We start from the raw sequence: 12,852 nt of genomic DNA on the forward strand, positions 1-12,852 counted from the left end.
GATGACGTGATCATTTGGATCCGACTCGGGGTCCTCTCATTGGACTATTATTTGAGGGTTAACGGGGACATCGATGTGAGTGGATGCAAGCGCCTGTCAGCCTGACATTGGACAACTTAAGGTTTGGAAAGTGCTGTGCAGTTTGTTCCGTATTTAATTGATCTTCGTGCTTAAAGCAGTGTCGAGAAAAGGAGTACTAGTTTGTACTAGAGCTAGAAAAATGCAGCAATTTGAATTTCATGTAAACTAAAACAATTTGAGTGGTTTCGTTTCTATGGACCAAGTTTGCAAACTTTAGACAATTTTTTGATCATATCAACTCGAGGACTTGACCAACTTTTTGTCTTTTAAAAAAAGAAATTGACCAAATCCATTGGTAGGAAAAAGTGCCATACGCACGGAAGGATGCAACCGTTAGACTAGCCTTTAAAAATCCTTAAATATATGCTCATGAAGGTATTTCTACTTTTTAATGGATTGATCGTTAACATAATATGCTCAGTATTGTTGAGCGCTATATCGTCAAGAGCCATTTTGGTGGAGAAATTGCTACTAAAAAGTATTACATTGTTTACGTTTGAGTCCCATTTCAATATGAGAGTTATTCTAACATGTGTTTTACTGTAGAGAAGTAAGTATATACCTTCTAGCAGTAAAATACTTTTCTACTACTGTATCAGCACAAACAGGCATTGTCTAGCGCTTACATATATCCAAAGGCACAGTGCAAACGATCATGTCTTTCATAAGTACACATGCTGTTAATTTGGATTTAGTTCGGGTGGCATGCTCTAATCTTTATATTCGTCCTATGATCTCACATAGAACCACCGGTTCGGCAAACGGTGAAAACGACCCATGCTCCTACTGCCATCATCAGTACCTTGGTACAATTCTGGCTCCAACCACCCCAAATAAAACAATGCCAAATGACGTACTGAAGTTTAGCGATTGGCAAAAGGATGCAGACAAATCCAGAAGCCCCATAATTAAGCGAGCCTAGCATGGCACGACATGCTCGCATGACTCGCGCCAGGGTGTGGACTGCGGAGACTCCATCATTCCGTCCTACGCGGCACCCCCATTGGCTGCCTCCTCAGCATGTCCGTTGGATCGTATCGGAACATGGCCGTGAGACGGCTCTGCTCGGCGAGGACGGAGTATCGACACCTTGACGGGACGCCAGTCGAGCGATGTTCTCCCGGGAAGCAACGGCTCGACGGGGCGGCGTGGTTTCCACGATCGCGAGCAGGGGCAGAACCGTCAGACCCGCGCGGTGGCCGCGAGCTGTGCGGTGAGGCGGGGTGGGTTTCGAATATTCGCCGCGTTGCGTGACGCTGCGGCGCAGCGCCCCCGGCACTGAATGCACCCGCCGCCACCCCCTCGCTGTCGCTGGGACGTGGACCACCGGAAGGTGGGGCGGGCGTGCTCGCCTTATCGGCTCGTCCTCCCCCGGTGCCTCGCCGCCGCCGTTAGTTTTTCGTGGTGACAGGTGCGCGGCGAGGCGGCGGCGGGGCCTTTCCAGCGTGGTGCGGCGAGGCGCCAGGGTGTCGGGCAACGTCGGCTGCCTGGCTAGTGGCTACATATAACCTGTGCTTCTGATCCACTACTATTCTTTCTGGGCGACAGAACATTATTTTCTTGAAATAATAAAGGCGACAGAACATTATGCAGACTATTTTTGGAAGCAAATGGCAGGTGGCAGAGAACAAGCGTATTCGTATTGGAAAAGGAAGAGGAGCAGAAAACAAAAGCGTCCTTTCTCTTCTATTCTATTAAATCGTTTCATGTACCTGCTGCTCAGCGGCGAATCTAGCCAAGAAATGAAAAAAAATTCATCTTCCTTTTTTTTTCTTCCTCCACCTCTCTTCTTCCTCCTCCCTCTTTTTCTCCATTCTTACTTCCCAAAAACGAAGGAGAGAACTTAGAGGAATAGCGATTGATCTTGACGGGGTAGGAGGGCTCGAATCCGCCTAGCCTCCTCTTAAGATCCACCCCTCCTGCTGCTGATTTTCTTTGTAGTTTCTGCTTGTCAAGTTCAAAGAAACATGGACCGCCATTCTCTTTTATTACTAGCAATGTTGCTGTAAACGGCCGTGTATCCCGTGTACACACTACTCGACAAAGCTACCGTGTAGTTTAGGGCTTAAACGGTGATTACACGATCCAACCGTTTACATAATAAAAAGTAGGGCTACAAGGCCTGCACGGTGTAAAAAAGGGCAACTACACGGTTTTACACGACGAGTAGACCATTTCAAACAACATTTAGGCTACAGAGAACTATCAACTATGCCTTATTTTTTGAACGGCATGACATTTGTTATTTGTAAATTATGATTTGTCCTATAACATGATCAATTGATAAGGAGCATATGATTATATATTTGGTCTATATAACAGTTAAGCTTGGTAATTTGTAATGTTTGGTTGATAGAATATTAGATTTTCCAAATTTTACTTGCATAAATATATGAATTTTATTTTTGTCGTACAAACCGTATAGCCTATGTACACACTGTTTAGTGTACATGGCCTACTCGCTACTCAAGGGATGACCGAACGACTACCATTTAGCCTTTAGGTGAACACTGATTATTAGGAGAGTCGAGATAGTTTGTTACAGGCAACGTAATAATAGGAAAATGATGTCCGGGTACAGTTGCATATTGAGAAATGAGAACCACCACTTTGATTGAGTAAATAATGCTACTCTATCCGTTCCAAATTACAATTTATTTTAACTTTTCTTGTTATATATATTTTGCTATGTATCTAGATGTGCTCTATGTCTGAATACATAGAAAAACTATGTATCTAAAAAATTAAAATAAATTATAATTTAAAATGAAGATAGTATTATACTATTGCCCTAATCGCTTTTACATGCCGTTCAGTTGATATTGTTGGATCTCATGCAACTGCACGGCGCGGGTCACGCGAACGACTCGCGTCTGATGCGCTCTGCTCTGCGCGTTCCGTTCCGCGCCATGCGCTCCACGCCCCGCGCGCCGCGCGCACTTGCCACGCTCCGCATGGCTCCCCGCGACTCTCCTGTAATCTAGCAATCTAGCAGAGATTAGTTAGTCTCATGCATGCATGTAACGTGTATAAATACTACACTCTGAATCAATACAAGTGTGGTTGATTCAATCCCTCTCTACATGGTATCAGTTACCGTGTGATCCTACATCCCCGCTTCCGCTCCAGCGCCATGGCGCATTCGCCGGCGCACTCCTCATCCTCTTCCAACTCTGGCGACTCCGGCCTCCCTCTCGGCGCGCCTCAACCTGCCTCCCTCGCCGTGGTTCAGACGGTCAACATCCGCAACCACGTCCCCATCCTCCTCGACCTCTTCGACTCCAACTACAGCCAGTGGCGCTGCCTGTTCGACTCTGTTCTCGGCAAGTTTGGCCTCGTCGGTCACGTTCGCTCGCCGCCGCCACTCAATGAACGCGATGCCGAGTGGCGTCAAGTTGACTGCACCCTCACCAATTGGATCTACACCACCATCAACAAGGGCGTCTTCGACCTCGTCTACAAGCCCGATGCCTCTGCGTTCACCATCTGGACGGATATCGAGGGCCTCTTCCGCGATAATGAGATGCAGCGCGCGGTTCTCCTTGAGGCCGAGTTCCGCAGCATCATTCAGGGCGACCTCAGCATCTCCGACTACTGCGCCAAGTTGAAGAAGCTCGCCGACAGCCTGCGCGACGTCGGCCACCCCGTCTCCGAGCCCAGCCAGGTGCTGAATCTGCTTCGCGGCCTGAACAAGAAATTTCGCCATGTCAAGCCGGTGCTCACCTCCAAGACGCACACCTTCATGAGTGCGCGCTCCTACCTCCTCCTCGAAGAGCTGCAGCTGCAACAGGACGACAAGGCGGAGGCTGGCCAGGCGTTCCTCGCCGGCCACGGTGGTTCTGCCGGATCCGCTCCGCAGGGCGGCGCCTCCGGCCACGGTGCCCCCTCCTCCGGCACTGGAGGCTCCTCCAGCGGCGACACTGGCGGCAACCGCAGCTCCCGCTCCAAGCACAAGCGCCGCGGACGCGGCCCCACCACCGGCTCCACCACATTCGGCGGCAACAGCTCCGGCGGCGCACCCCAGCGCCCACCCGCTCCGTGGATGGGCAACTTCAACCCGTGGACTGGGCTTGTCCAGGCCTGGGGCGTGCCCTTCCGCGCGCCCGGCTCCGGCGTCCTGGGTCCTCGTCCGCCGTTTCAGGCCCAGCAGGCGATGATGGCCCATCACCAATCTCCTACTGCTCTGGGGCCTTCTTCCTCCTACGGTGCGTCGCCATGGGACACCAGCGCGCTCTACACCGCCCTGAACTCTGCTGGCGTCGCCACCCAGCCGCCGAGCTCCGCAGATTGGTACCTCGACACCGGCGCTTCATCGCACATGTCGTCTACCTCCGGTATCACCTCTTCCCCTCGGCCTCTCCCCTTTCCCTCTTTCGTAACCGTTGGAAACGGCGCCCGGCTGCCTGTAACCCATACAGCCGTCGCTACCATTCCTACATCTTCTTCTCCTCTCCATCTCAACAACGTTCTCGTTACTCCTTCTCTGATAAAAAATCTGGTGTCCGTCAAACAACTAACCCGCGACAACAATGTCTCAATTGAATTTGATCCCGTTGGTTTCTCTGTCAAGGATCTGGCCACCCAAACGGTGATGCTCCGATGTGAGAACTCCGGCGACCTCTACCCTCTGCGGCTGCCACAACATCATGCTCTCACTGCTTCGTCAACACCTTCGGTGGAGCTGTGGCACAACCGTCTTGGGCATCCAGGCTCGCGCGCTCTCCATCAGATCCTGCAAACCTTTGATTTCCGATGTAATAAATCAGCAGCTCATTCTTGCCATGCTTGTCAGCTGGGCAAACATGTTAGACTGCCTTTTGCCTCTTCAGAAACACCAGTTTATTTCCCTTTTCAATTAGTGCATTCGGATGTCTGGACATCACCAATTTATAGCAATTCGGGTTACAAGTATTATGTTGTTTTGATTGATGCTTACACTCATTACATATGGACTTTCCCCGTTCGCAGCAAGTCTGATGTTCAAAATATCATTCGCTCCTTCTTCTCCTACGTCCATACACAGTTTCAGCTCCCCATTCTAGCTCTCCAAACTGACAACGGGCGCGAGTTTGATACTCATGCCCTGCGCCATTTCCTAGCTGCCCATGGCACTAGCTTTCGTCTCTCCTGTCCGCACACTTCACAGCAAAATGGGAAGGCTGAGCGGATCTTACGCACGATTAACGATTGTGTTCGCACGCTACTAATCCAAAGTGCAGCTCCCTCTTCGTTTTGGGCGGAGGCCCTGAACACGGCGACGTACGTCATCAACAGGCGCCCTTGCCGCGCCACTGGAACCATGACGCCACACCAGCTCCTCCTCGGCTCCCCACCCCTCTACGACGAGCTCCGCGTCTTCGGCTGCCTCTGCTACCCCAACCTCACACCAACGGCCGCGAACAAACTCAGCCCGCGCTCCGTGGCGTGCGTCTTCCTCGGCTACCCCAACGACCATCGTGGCTATCGCTGCTACGACATCGCCACGCGCCGCGTCTACACCTCTCGCCACGTTAACTTCGTCGAGACCGTCTTCCCGTTCCGGCTTGCGACGCCGGCCTGTACACCCCCGACGTCGCCGTCCACGGCAGCGCCCACCGACGATGATGACCCGCGCCCCTGTCCGGTGCCTGGGCCTGTGCCGGAATCGCCTCCCACAGTCCACACCGGCTCGTTGCCGTCATCTCCAGGGGCACCCACCTGCTCGCCGGCCGCAGTCACGGCCACGCCGTCGCCTCCACCTGCTACCGTGCGAGACGCACCGCAGCCACCACAACACCACATGGTAACTCGCGCCAAAGCAGGGATCCGCAAGCCCAACCCCAAGTACGCCCTTGCCGGTACTACGTCAGCTATCTCTCCCATCCCACGCTCCGTGCGCGCAGCACTCAAAGACGCCAACTGGCGTGCGGCGATGCAGCTCGAGTACGACGCCCTTCTCCGCAACAACACCTGGACACTGGTTCCCCGACCCCCAGACGCCCAGGTGATCACCGGAAAATGGGTGTTTCGCCACAAGTACCGGTCCGACGGGACCCTCGAACGCTACAAGGCCAGGTGGGTGGTTCGTGGCTTTCATCAACGACCGGGGATCGACTTCGGCGAGACCTTCTCCCCGGTCGTCAAGCCAGCCACTATCCGCACCGTCTTAACGCTGATCGCCTCCAAGAAATGGCCTGCGCACCAGCTGGACGTCACGAACGCGTTCCTCCACGGCAACATCACGGAACGCGTTCACTGCCAGCAACCGACGGGGTTTGAGGACATGGCGCATCCGAATGCCGTGTGCCTCCTATCCCGTTCCCTATACGGTCTCCGTCAAGCACCTCGTGCCTGGTTCACCAGGTTTGCGGAGCATGCCATCTCCCTTGGCTTCCGGCAATGTCGTTCCGACTCCTCACTGTTCGTCTACGGCCAAGGCACATCCATGGCGTACCTACTCTTGTACGTGGACGACATCATCCTCTCTGCCTCCACGACGGCCCTGCTACATAAGATCATCGCCAACCTCAAGTCTGCGTTCGCCGTCAAGGACATGGGTCCCGTCAGCTACTTCCTCGGCATCGACGTCCGGCGCACTGGCGACGGCTTCGCTCTCTCCCAGTCCGCCTATGCTCTGGACATCCTGGAACGCGCCGGCATGACTAACTGCAAACCAACAGCGACCCCTGCCGACACCAAGTCCAAGTGTTCAAGCACTGAAGGTGTACCTCTGAAGGCCGCGTCCTGGTACAGAAGCATGGCTGGTGCACTCCAATACTTGACACTGACACGGCCCGACATAGCTTACGCCGTTCAACAAGTATGCTTGCACATGCACGCGCCCAAGGAGTGTCACGGTGCGATGCTCAAGAGGATCCTTCGCTACATCAAGGGAACGACGACGCTTGGGCTCTATCTCCATGCCAACAAGAAACCAACGATCACCGCGTACACAGACGCCGACTGGGCAGGGTGCCCCGACACTCGCCGCTCTACATCTGGGTTCGCTGTCTTCCTCGGCGACGCGCTCATCTCATGGTCGTCCAAGCGACAGACCACCGTCTCCAGATCATCTGCCGAGGCGGAGTACCGCGGCGTGGCCAATGCAGTGGCAGAGTGCTCTTGGCTCCGGCAGCTTCTTGGCGAGCTCCAATGTGCTGTTCCTCAGGCGACGGTGGCGTACTGTGACAACATCTCGAGTGTGTACATGGCTCGCAACCCCGTTCATCACCGGCGAACCAAACACATCGAGATTGATATACACTTCGTTCGGGACAAGGTGGCCGTCGGCGAACTTCGCGTTCTACAGATTCCAAGCGCTCGCCAGTTCGCAGACATTTTCACCAAAGGGCTCCCGACGGTGTTGTTTGAAGATTTTAGGTCCAGCCTCTGCGTCGGATCGACGAGCTGAGACTGCGGGGGGGTGTTGGATCTCATGCAACTGCACGGCGCGGGTCACGCGAACGACTCGCGTCTGATGCGCTCTGCTCTGCGCGTTCCGTTCCGCGCCATGCGCTCCACGCCCCGCGCGCCGCGCGCACTTGCCACGCTCCGCATGGCTCCCCGCGACTCTCCTGTAATCTAGCAATCTAGCAGAGATTAGTTAGTCTCATGCATGCATGTAACGTGTATAAATACTACACTCTGAATCAATACAAGTGTGGTTGATTCAATCCCTCTCTACAGATATCCGAAACGTCATGTAGATCTGAATGGAGGAAGTGGTACTAGACAACACGCGTCTAGTGCCCTTTCTCCCCTACTTAGTGATTGGACAAAGCTTCTGACACAGTGTATCTATTTTTCAGTGCTTGTTCAAGAAAAAAAAAGAAAACTAAATGTTATCAGGTTGTACGACTTGGCTGGATAGACACAACAACGGGCACCCTCCGAAGCTTCTCTCGCTCTCGGTCTAGGTGTAAAGTAGAGTACTCCCCCCTCTCACGAAGAACTCACGACAGCAACAAATAGCAATTTCAGGCAAAGAAAAAGATGACCCCCTTTAGACCTGTACGACAGCACAGGCTTCCAATGCAACAACCTGTCGTCTGCGAATAGATGATCTGATGAGAGATGAGAACATGGGTCATGTGTGTGTGCCGTGTGCGTCCTACGCTGATTTGCGTCCTATGCTCTGGAGTCGAAGCCAAGGTTCTCCTCACCTGTCACCTCACCACCGAGGGAGGCATTGGGCCTTTTTGGCTTTCACACGGTCGAGATCCGAGCCTGGACAATGGAGGGAGGCCCGTCCTGAGTCATGGGCTTTCATGGCCAGGAAGAATTAGGCCTGGACAGTGGAGGGAGCCCACCCTGCGTCTTCCACCACACGACAGATGACCTGATGAGAGGCGAGGACTGAGGACATGACATGGCAAGCTAGTGCGACGGACTAGACATAAATGCTGACTAGAGTTAGGATTCCGGTGCCTTGCCGGTTTTGTTCGGACAGGGAGACCCTTGTGCTGTCAGATCCGATCAGACAGCTAAGAAGGCTAACCTGGTTCCTAGAGCAGAATCGTTTGCTATCAGCTCCGAGTCCGGTATCCTGTCCGAGCAGCTGGCCACGATGGAGGAGAAGAGCATGGTGATTCTTAAGGAATACATCACCAAGCGCAATGCTCCAATGATGTTCCTGACGACTCCATTGAGGGTGAATCTGATGACGACGGTGAAGCACCAGACAAGAACCCCCCGAAGAAATCGAAGAAGCAGAAGTGACCATCCAGATTTCATCTGAATCACTGCTAGGCACGAGTACTGTATCTTTAGCTATGCATTTGGCAGAGAAAGAGCAGATCATTGTTTGGCACATCTTGCTTGTGCAAGACTAGATAGCTGTAAGAACTTGGTGCTCATGTAATGCAATTCAGCAGCAGTTCTGCCTCTCTCTGTTATCTTTTCAAATTTTCTTGCACTGGACAATGGCGACTATACCCCTTCTCCTTTGTCCGTGTGCTGCGTAGATGTGTAGCAACTGAAGCACAAGAATGAACGTCGCTATTCTCAACTCTGGAGCCTGAATTCAGTCACACGCATAACTATGGCATCTGCATTTTTCATAGAATATATGGATAGTGTCAGCAATGCATATGGATCGATCTTGCTGGTTCCACTTCTATGACCACCTACGCAAAATGGATTGGTCTTGATGTGATGCCCTTGTACAGTTTGTATTACAGGAATTCAGGTTGCGAACTCTTCTAAATTCTGTTATAAAAAAAACTCTTCTAAATTCTAACTAGACAGGACACAGGAGTAGCAAGAATTCTAACTCGTCTGTATAGTCTCGACTCTGAAATGTGCAGCTGCTACTGCTGCTTCTGATCAGAGCTGCTGCCTCTTCTTGGAGCTACTGAATTTCTAACAGAGAGCTGGAGGAAGTGGAAGTGATGACGTTTTGTGTTTTTTTCTTTTTTTTAGAAAAACCGGGTTCGTATTTCATACAGAGTTACGATAGTTTACATCCCACATCTTATAAAGATGCTCTTGAAAAAAATAAAAATTACACTCAAATCCTTGCATGACAATCCCGATTGTCCTCGTGGCCGACGATTGGAACAAGCTCGTTGAGGCCGACCACCCTTCCGACGAAGGAACATCAGAAATTTTCATTAGCACCAAAAGTAGCATATCAGAAACTCCAATGTGCTTTTGTAGCCGTTGAACGCTTAGATCGAACGGGATGGCCGGAAGCCATCGCTTCGCCGGACAACAAGATATCTAACGCCACAACCATTAGCATCTCTCGCTCGCTAAGCGACAATTCACCCCAAAGGAGAGGTAAACCACCGGAACACGTGGTAGCTAGGATCCAACCCGATTTCAAAACGAGAGAATCTGTTGCAGCCACCGTCCAGACTGCTAGAGAAAAGGATGGCGCCATCCTCCAGTCCAAAGACGGAGCCCATCAGAAAGTCCGCAGCTGGCGGCAGCACCACCTACCCGGAAGGGAAAGCTCACAAAGGAGCACAGCTGTGTTTAGTTCGGCAGGCGTAAAGGCAAATTTTTTTCAAAGGAATCTTACAAATTTGAAGTACTAAATAAAGTCTATTTATAAAACTTTTTATATGGATGGGTTGTAAATCGCGAGACGAATTTAATGATGCTAATTAATCCATAATTAAGCAATAATTAGCGGATGGTTACTGTAGCATCACTATTGCAAATCGTGGATTAAGTAGGCTCATTAGATTTGTCTCGCGATTTACAGCCCATCCATGCAAAAAGTTTTGTAAATAGACTTCATTTAGTACTTCAAATTAGCAAGATTTCTTTGAAAGTTTTGCCTTTACGGCTTTTTTGCGTTTACGGGGTGGAAAACAGGGCCTAACTTAGTGCAGATCTCGCCGGAGGCGCTGCTATCCATGCTATCGTCGTCGGAGAAACGCACATTTTGCCGGAGACGCTGCTGCCGATGCCATTGTCATCGGAGAAATGTACAGGTAATCTAACTCTAGCCAGCGGTATAGAAGACGTTGACGGAACAAAGAAGCTACAAGGACCCTCTCGTCAAGAAGCTGGGCACTCCTCTCAGCTCCACCGCCGGTAAGGATGCCGGAGGAGAGGGGACCGGCGGATCGACGGAGGGAAGAGCGAGTCGCCCTCGAAATAGGAAGGGGAAAGACGCGCAATTCCATGCCACACTCGCGCGCTAGTTTTCTTCCCAGCACTGGATGCGACCGGCGCGGAGCGCTCCTTCCCTTTCTTTTTTCCGGCGCGGAGCGCGGAAATCCAATTCCACCGGTACGTATTAGCAAGCTTCTGACACGTGACGAGACAGCGAGACAAGCTGTCCGTGCTCTGTTGAGACAGAGGCTAGCTTGAGTCCGTGCGTGAAGGTCTTAGAAATACAGAAGTCTATTATGAGCTAATACAATTTATTTTATTAGTGCGCACACACGTGATGCCATGATGGGCACATGTATTAGTTACATTCTTTCCTTTTCTTTTCCTTCTTTAATGTGTTCCTTTGAGTTCTGTTAAACCAAGTGTTATCTTTTTCTCTTTTCAGTATTTTTACCTTCTATTCTGTTTTCTCCTGAGAAGTTTTTGTTTGATAAATGTTTCACTGAAATTATGCTAAAAATATTTTTCGAAAAGTTGGATAGTGAACTTATACGTAAAAGTTGCGCGAGATGTTCTCCAGATAATATTATCGTGGAGGTTATGATAAACAAATCTTCCGATAAATTTTCTAAAAAAAGTTGTATATGTAAGTTGTATGTTGTGAAAAATTATGCTAAAAAATATCTTCTGAAAATTTGATTGAAATAAGTTATGCGTAAAATTGTGTATCACGAAAGTTGTGCTGAAAAATGTTTCCCGAGAAGTTGCTTGTAAAAAGTTATATATAAAATTTATATGTATAAGTTATAAATTTTCAAAACTAGAAAAGTTGCGGATGAGGAAAGTTTTCTAAAAATGAAACTCGCCTGCTGTCCGAGATGGTGCGCGAGCGGCCTTCCTAGCGCCCGCGCTGTGATTAGAAGGCCCGGAAAGTCGACGGTTCTCGAGAACGCTCTAATAGATACACGTTTGGGTAGTTGCTGGGCCATAACTGGGCTGACATTGTTCATAAGTGGGCCAAAATTAAATGGAACGTCTGAACTTTTAGGCTCCGCTTTGAAACACGTTTATATATTTTTTTTCGATTTCTGGTTTATGTAAAAGAAATAAGATAATGGAACCTGGTCCATATCTAATCTAATACTACGTTCGGTTGTCTCCTCGTACCAGGCTTGAGCCAGCTCCAGAACATAGTTAGGGTAGGCATCATCAATGCTTGCTCTTTGTTGCAAGTACGTGGAACTAATATTAGTCACTTGCCGACAGCCGCGGTATACATGATCAATGCAAGCCACATTACTAAGTAGGAGTATTAGAAGTATTAACCGAAGCAGCTTGCGCTTCACCGTCAGATAGAGCTACTGAATCAGATAGAGCCTGTGAATTAGGACTGGCATTAATGTGGTTTTGGTTGCCTCTACGTGGAGTTGCATACTGATCTGAGAACTTGTGATAACCGTAGGTTCCCTGACAAATTGCAGCATCTTTTGGCCGCAGTTCCAAGTGCTCAAGAAATGATCGCTGTGATTCTGAATATACTTGCCGACAGCAGACTTATGAATTATGATCAATAAAACCCATAGTGTTAACTAAAGCAGATTGCACTTCACGGTCAGAGAACAAAAATTAAAAACCCTTATCCAAATACCCAGAGTTAGACTGCACTGCCCTTGACTCTTACTGGACCTGGTCCATATCTAATACTACTTTCAGATGTCTCCTAGTACCAGGCTTGAGCCAAGCTCCAGGACTTAGTTAGCGTATAATCAATGCTTGTTCTTAGTTGCTAGTACGTGGAACTAATATACTCACTTGCCGAGAGCCGAGGTATGATCAATAAAGGCCACATCGTTAAGTAGAGTATTAACCTAAGCTGCTTGCGTTCCAGTCAGATAGAGTATCTTCTCCATTAGTCCCTTTTCTTCCTTCGGTCAAGGCATAGATCAGGATGCAGGAGATGAAAATGCACTAGTAATATAAGGAGTACTTGCTTGCCGACAGCAGAGGTATTATCAACAAAAACCATAGTGTTAACTTCCTTCAGTCAAAGAACTGATCAATCAGGGAGATGATAGTTGCCTCTGGACACAATCAATAATTGTTTTTCTTTTTCTAATTGGAATCTGCCTCCTGTAGAGGTGGAAAAGGCATTTGGATTGATACAAAATAGTTATAATCAGCTTATGATATTTTTTAGACCAATCATCTTATGTTAACTAGGACTTG

The 12,852-nt window shown here is 49.8% G+C and overlaps 1 protein-coding gene across 1 annotated transcript; it reads left to right on the top strand.

Annotated features, from left to right (window-relative positions):
• Positions 1-3,214: 3,214 nt before the first annotated feature.
• On the top strand, positions 3,215-4,686 carry LOC112898583. The gene is made up of 2 exons (XM_025966926.1): positions 3,215-4,415; positions 4,652-4,686. Exons 1-2 carry the CDS (start codon positions 3,215-3,217, stop codon positions 4,684-4,686), a joined length of 1,236 nt encoding a protein of 411 aa, XP_025822711.1.
• Positions 4,687-12,852: the final 8,166 nt, after the last annotated feature.

Source organism: Panicum hallii, chromosome 1 (assembly GCF_002211085.1).
Source record: "Panicum hallii strain FIL2 chromosome 1, PHallii_v3.1, whole genome shotgun sequence".
NCBI lineage: Eukaryota > Viridiplantae > Streptophyta > Magnoliopsida > Poales > Poaceae > Panicum > Panicum hallii.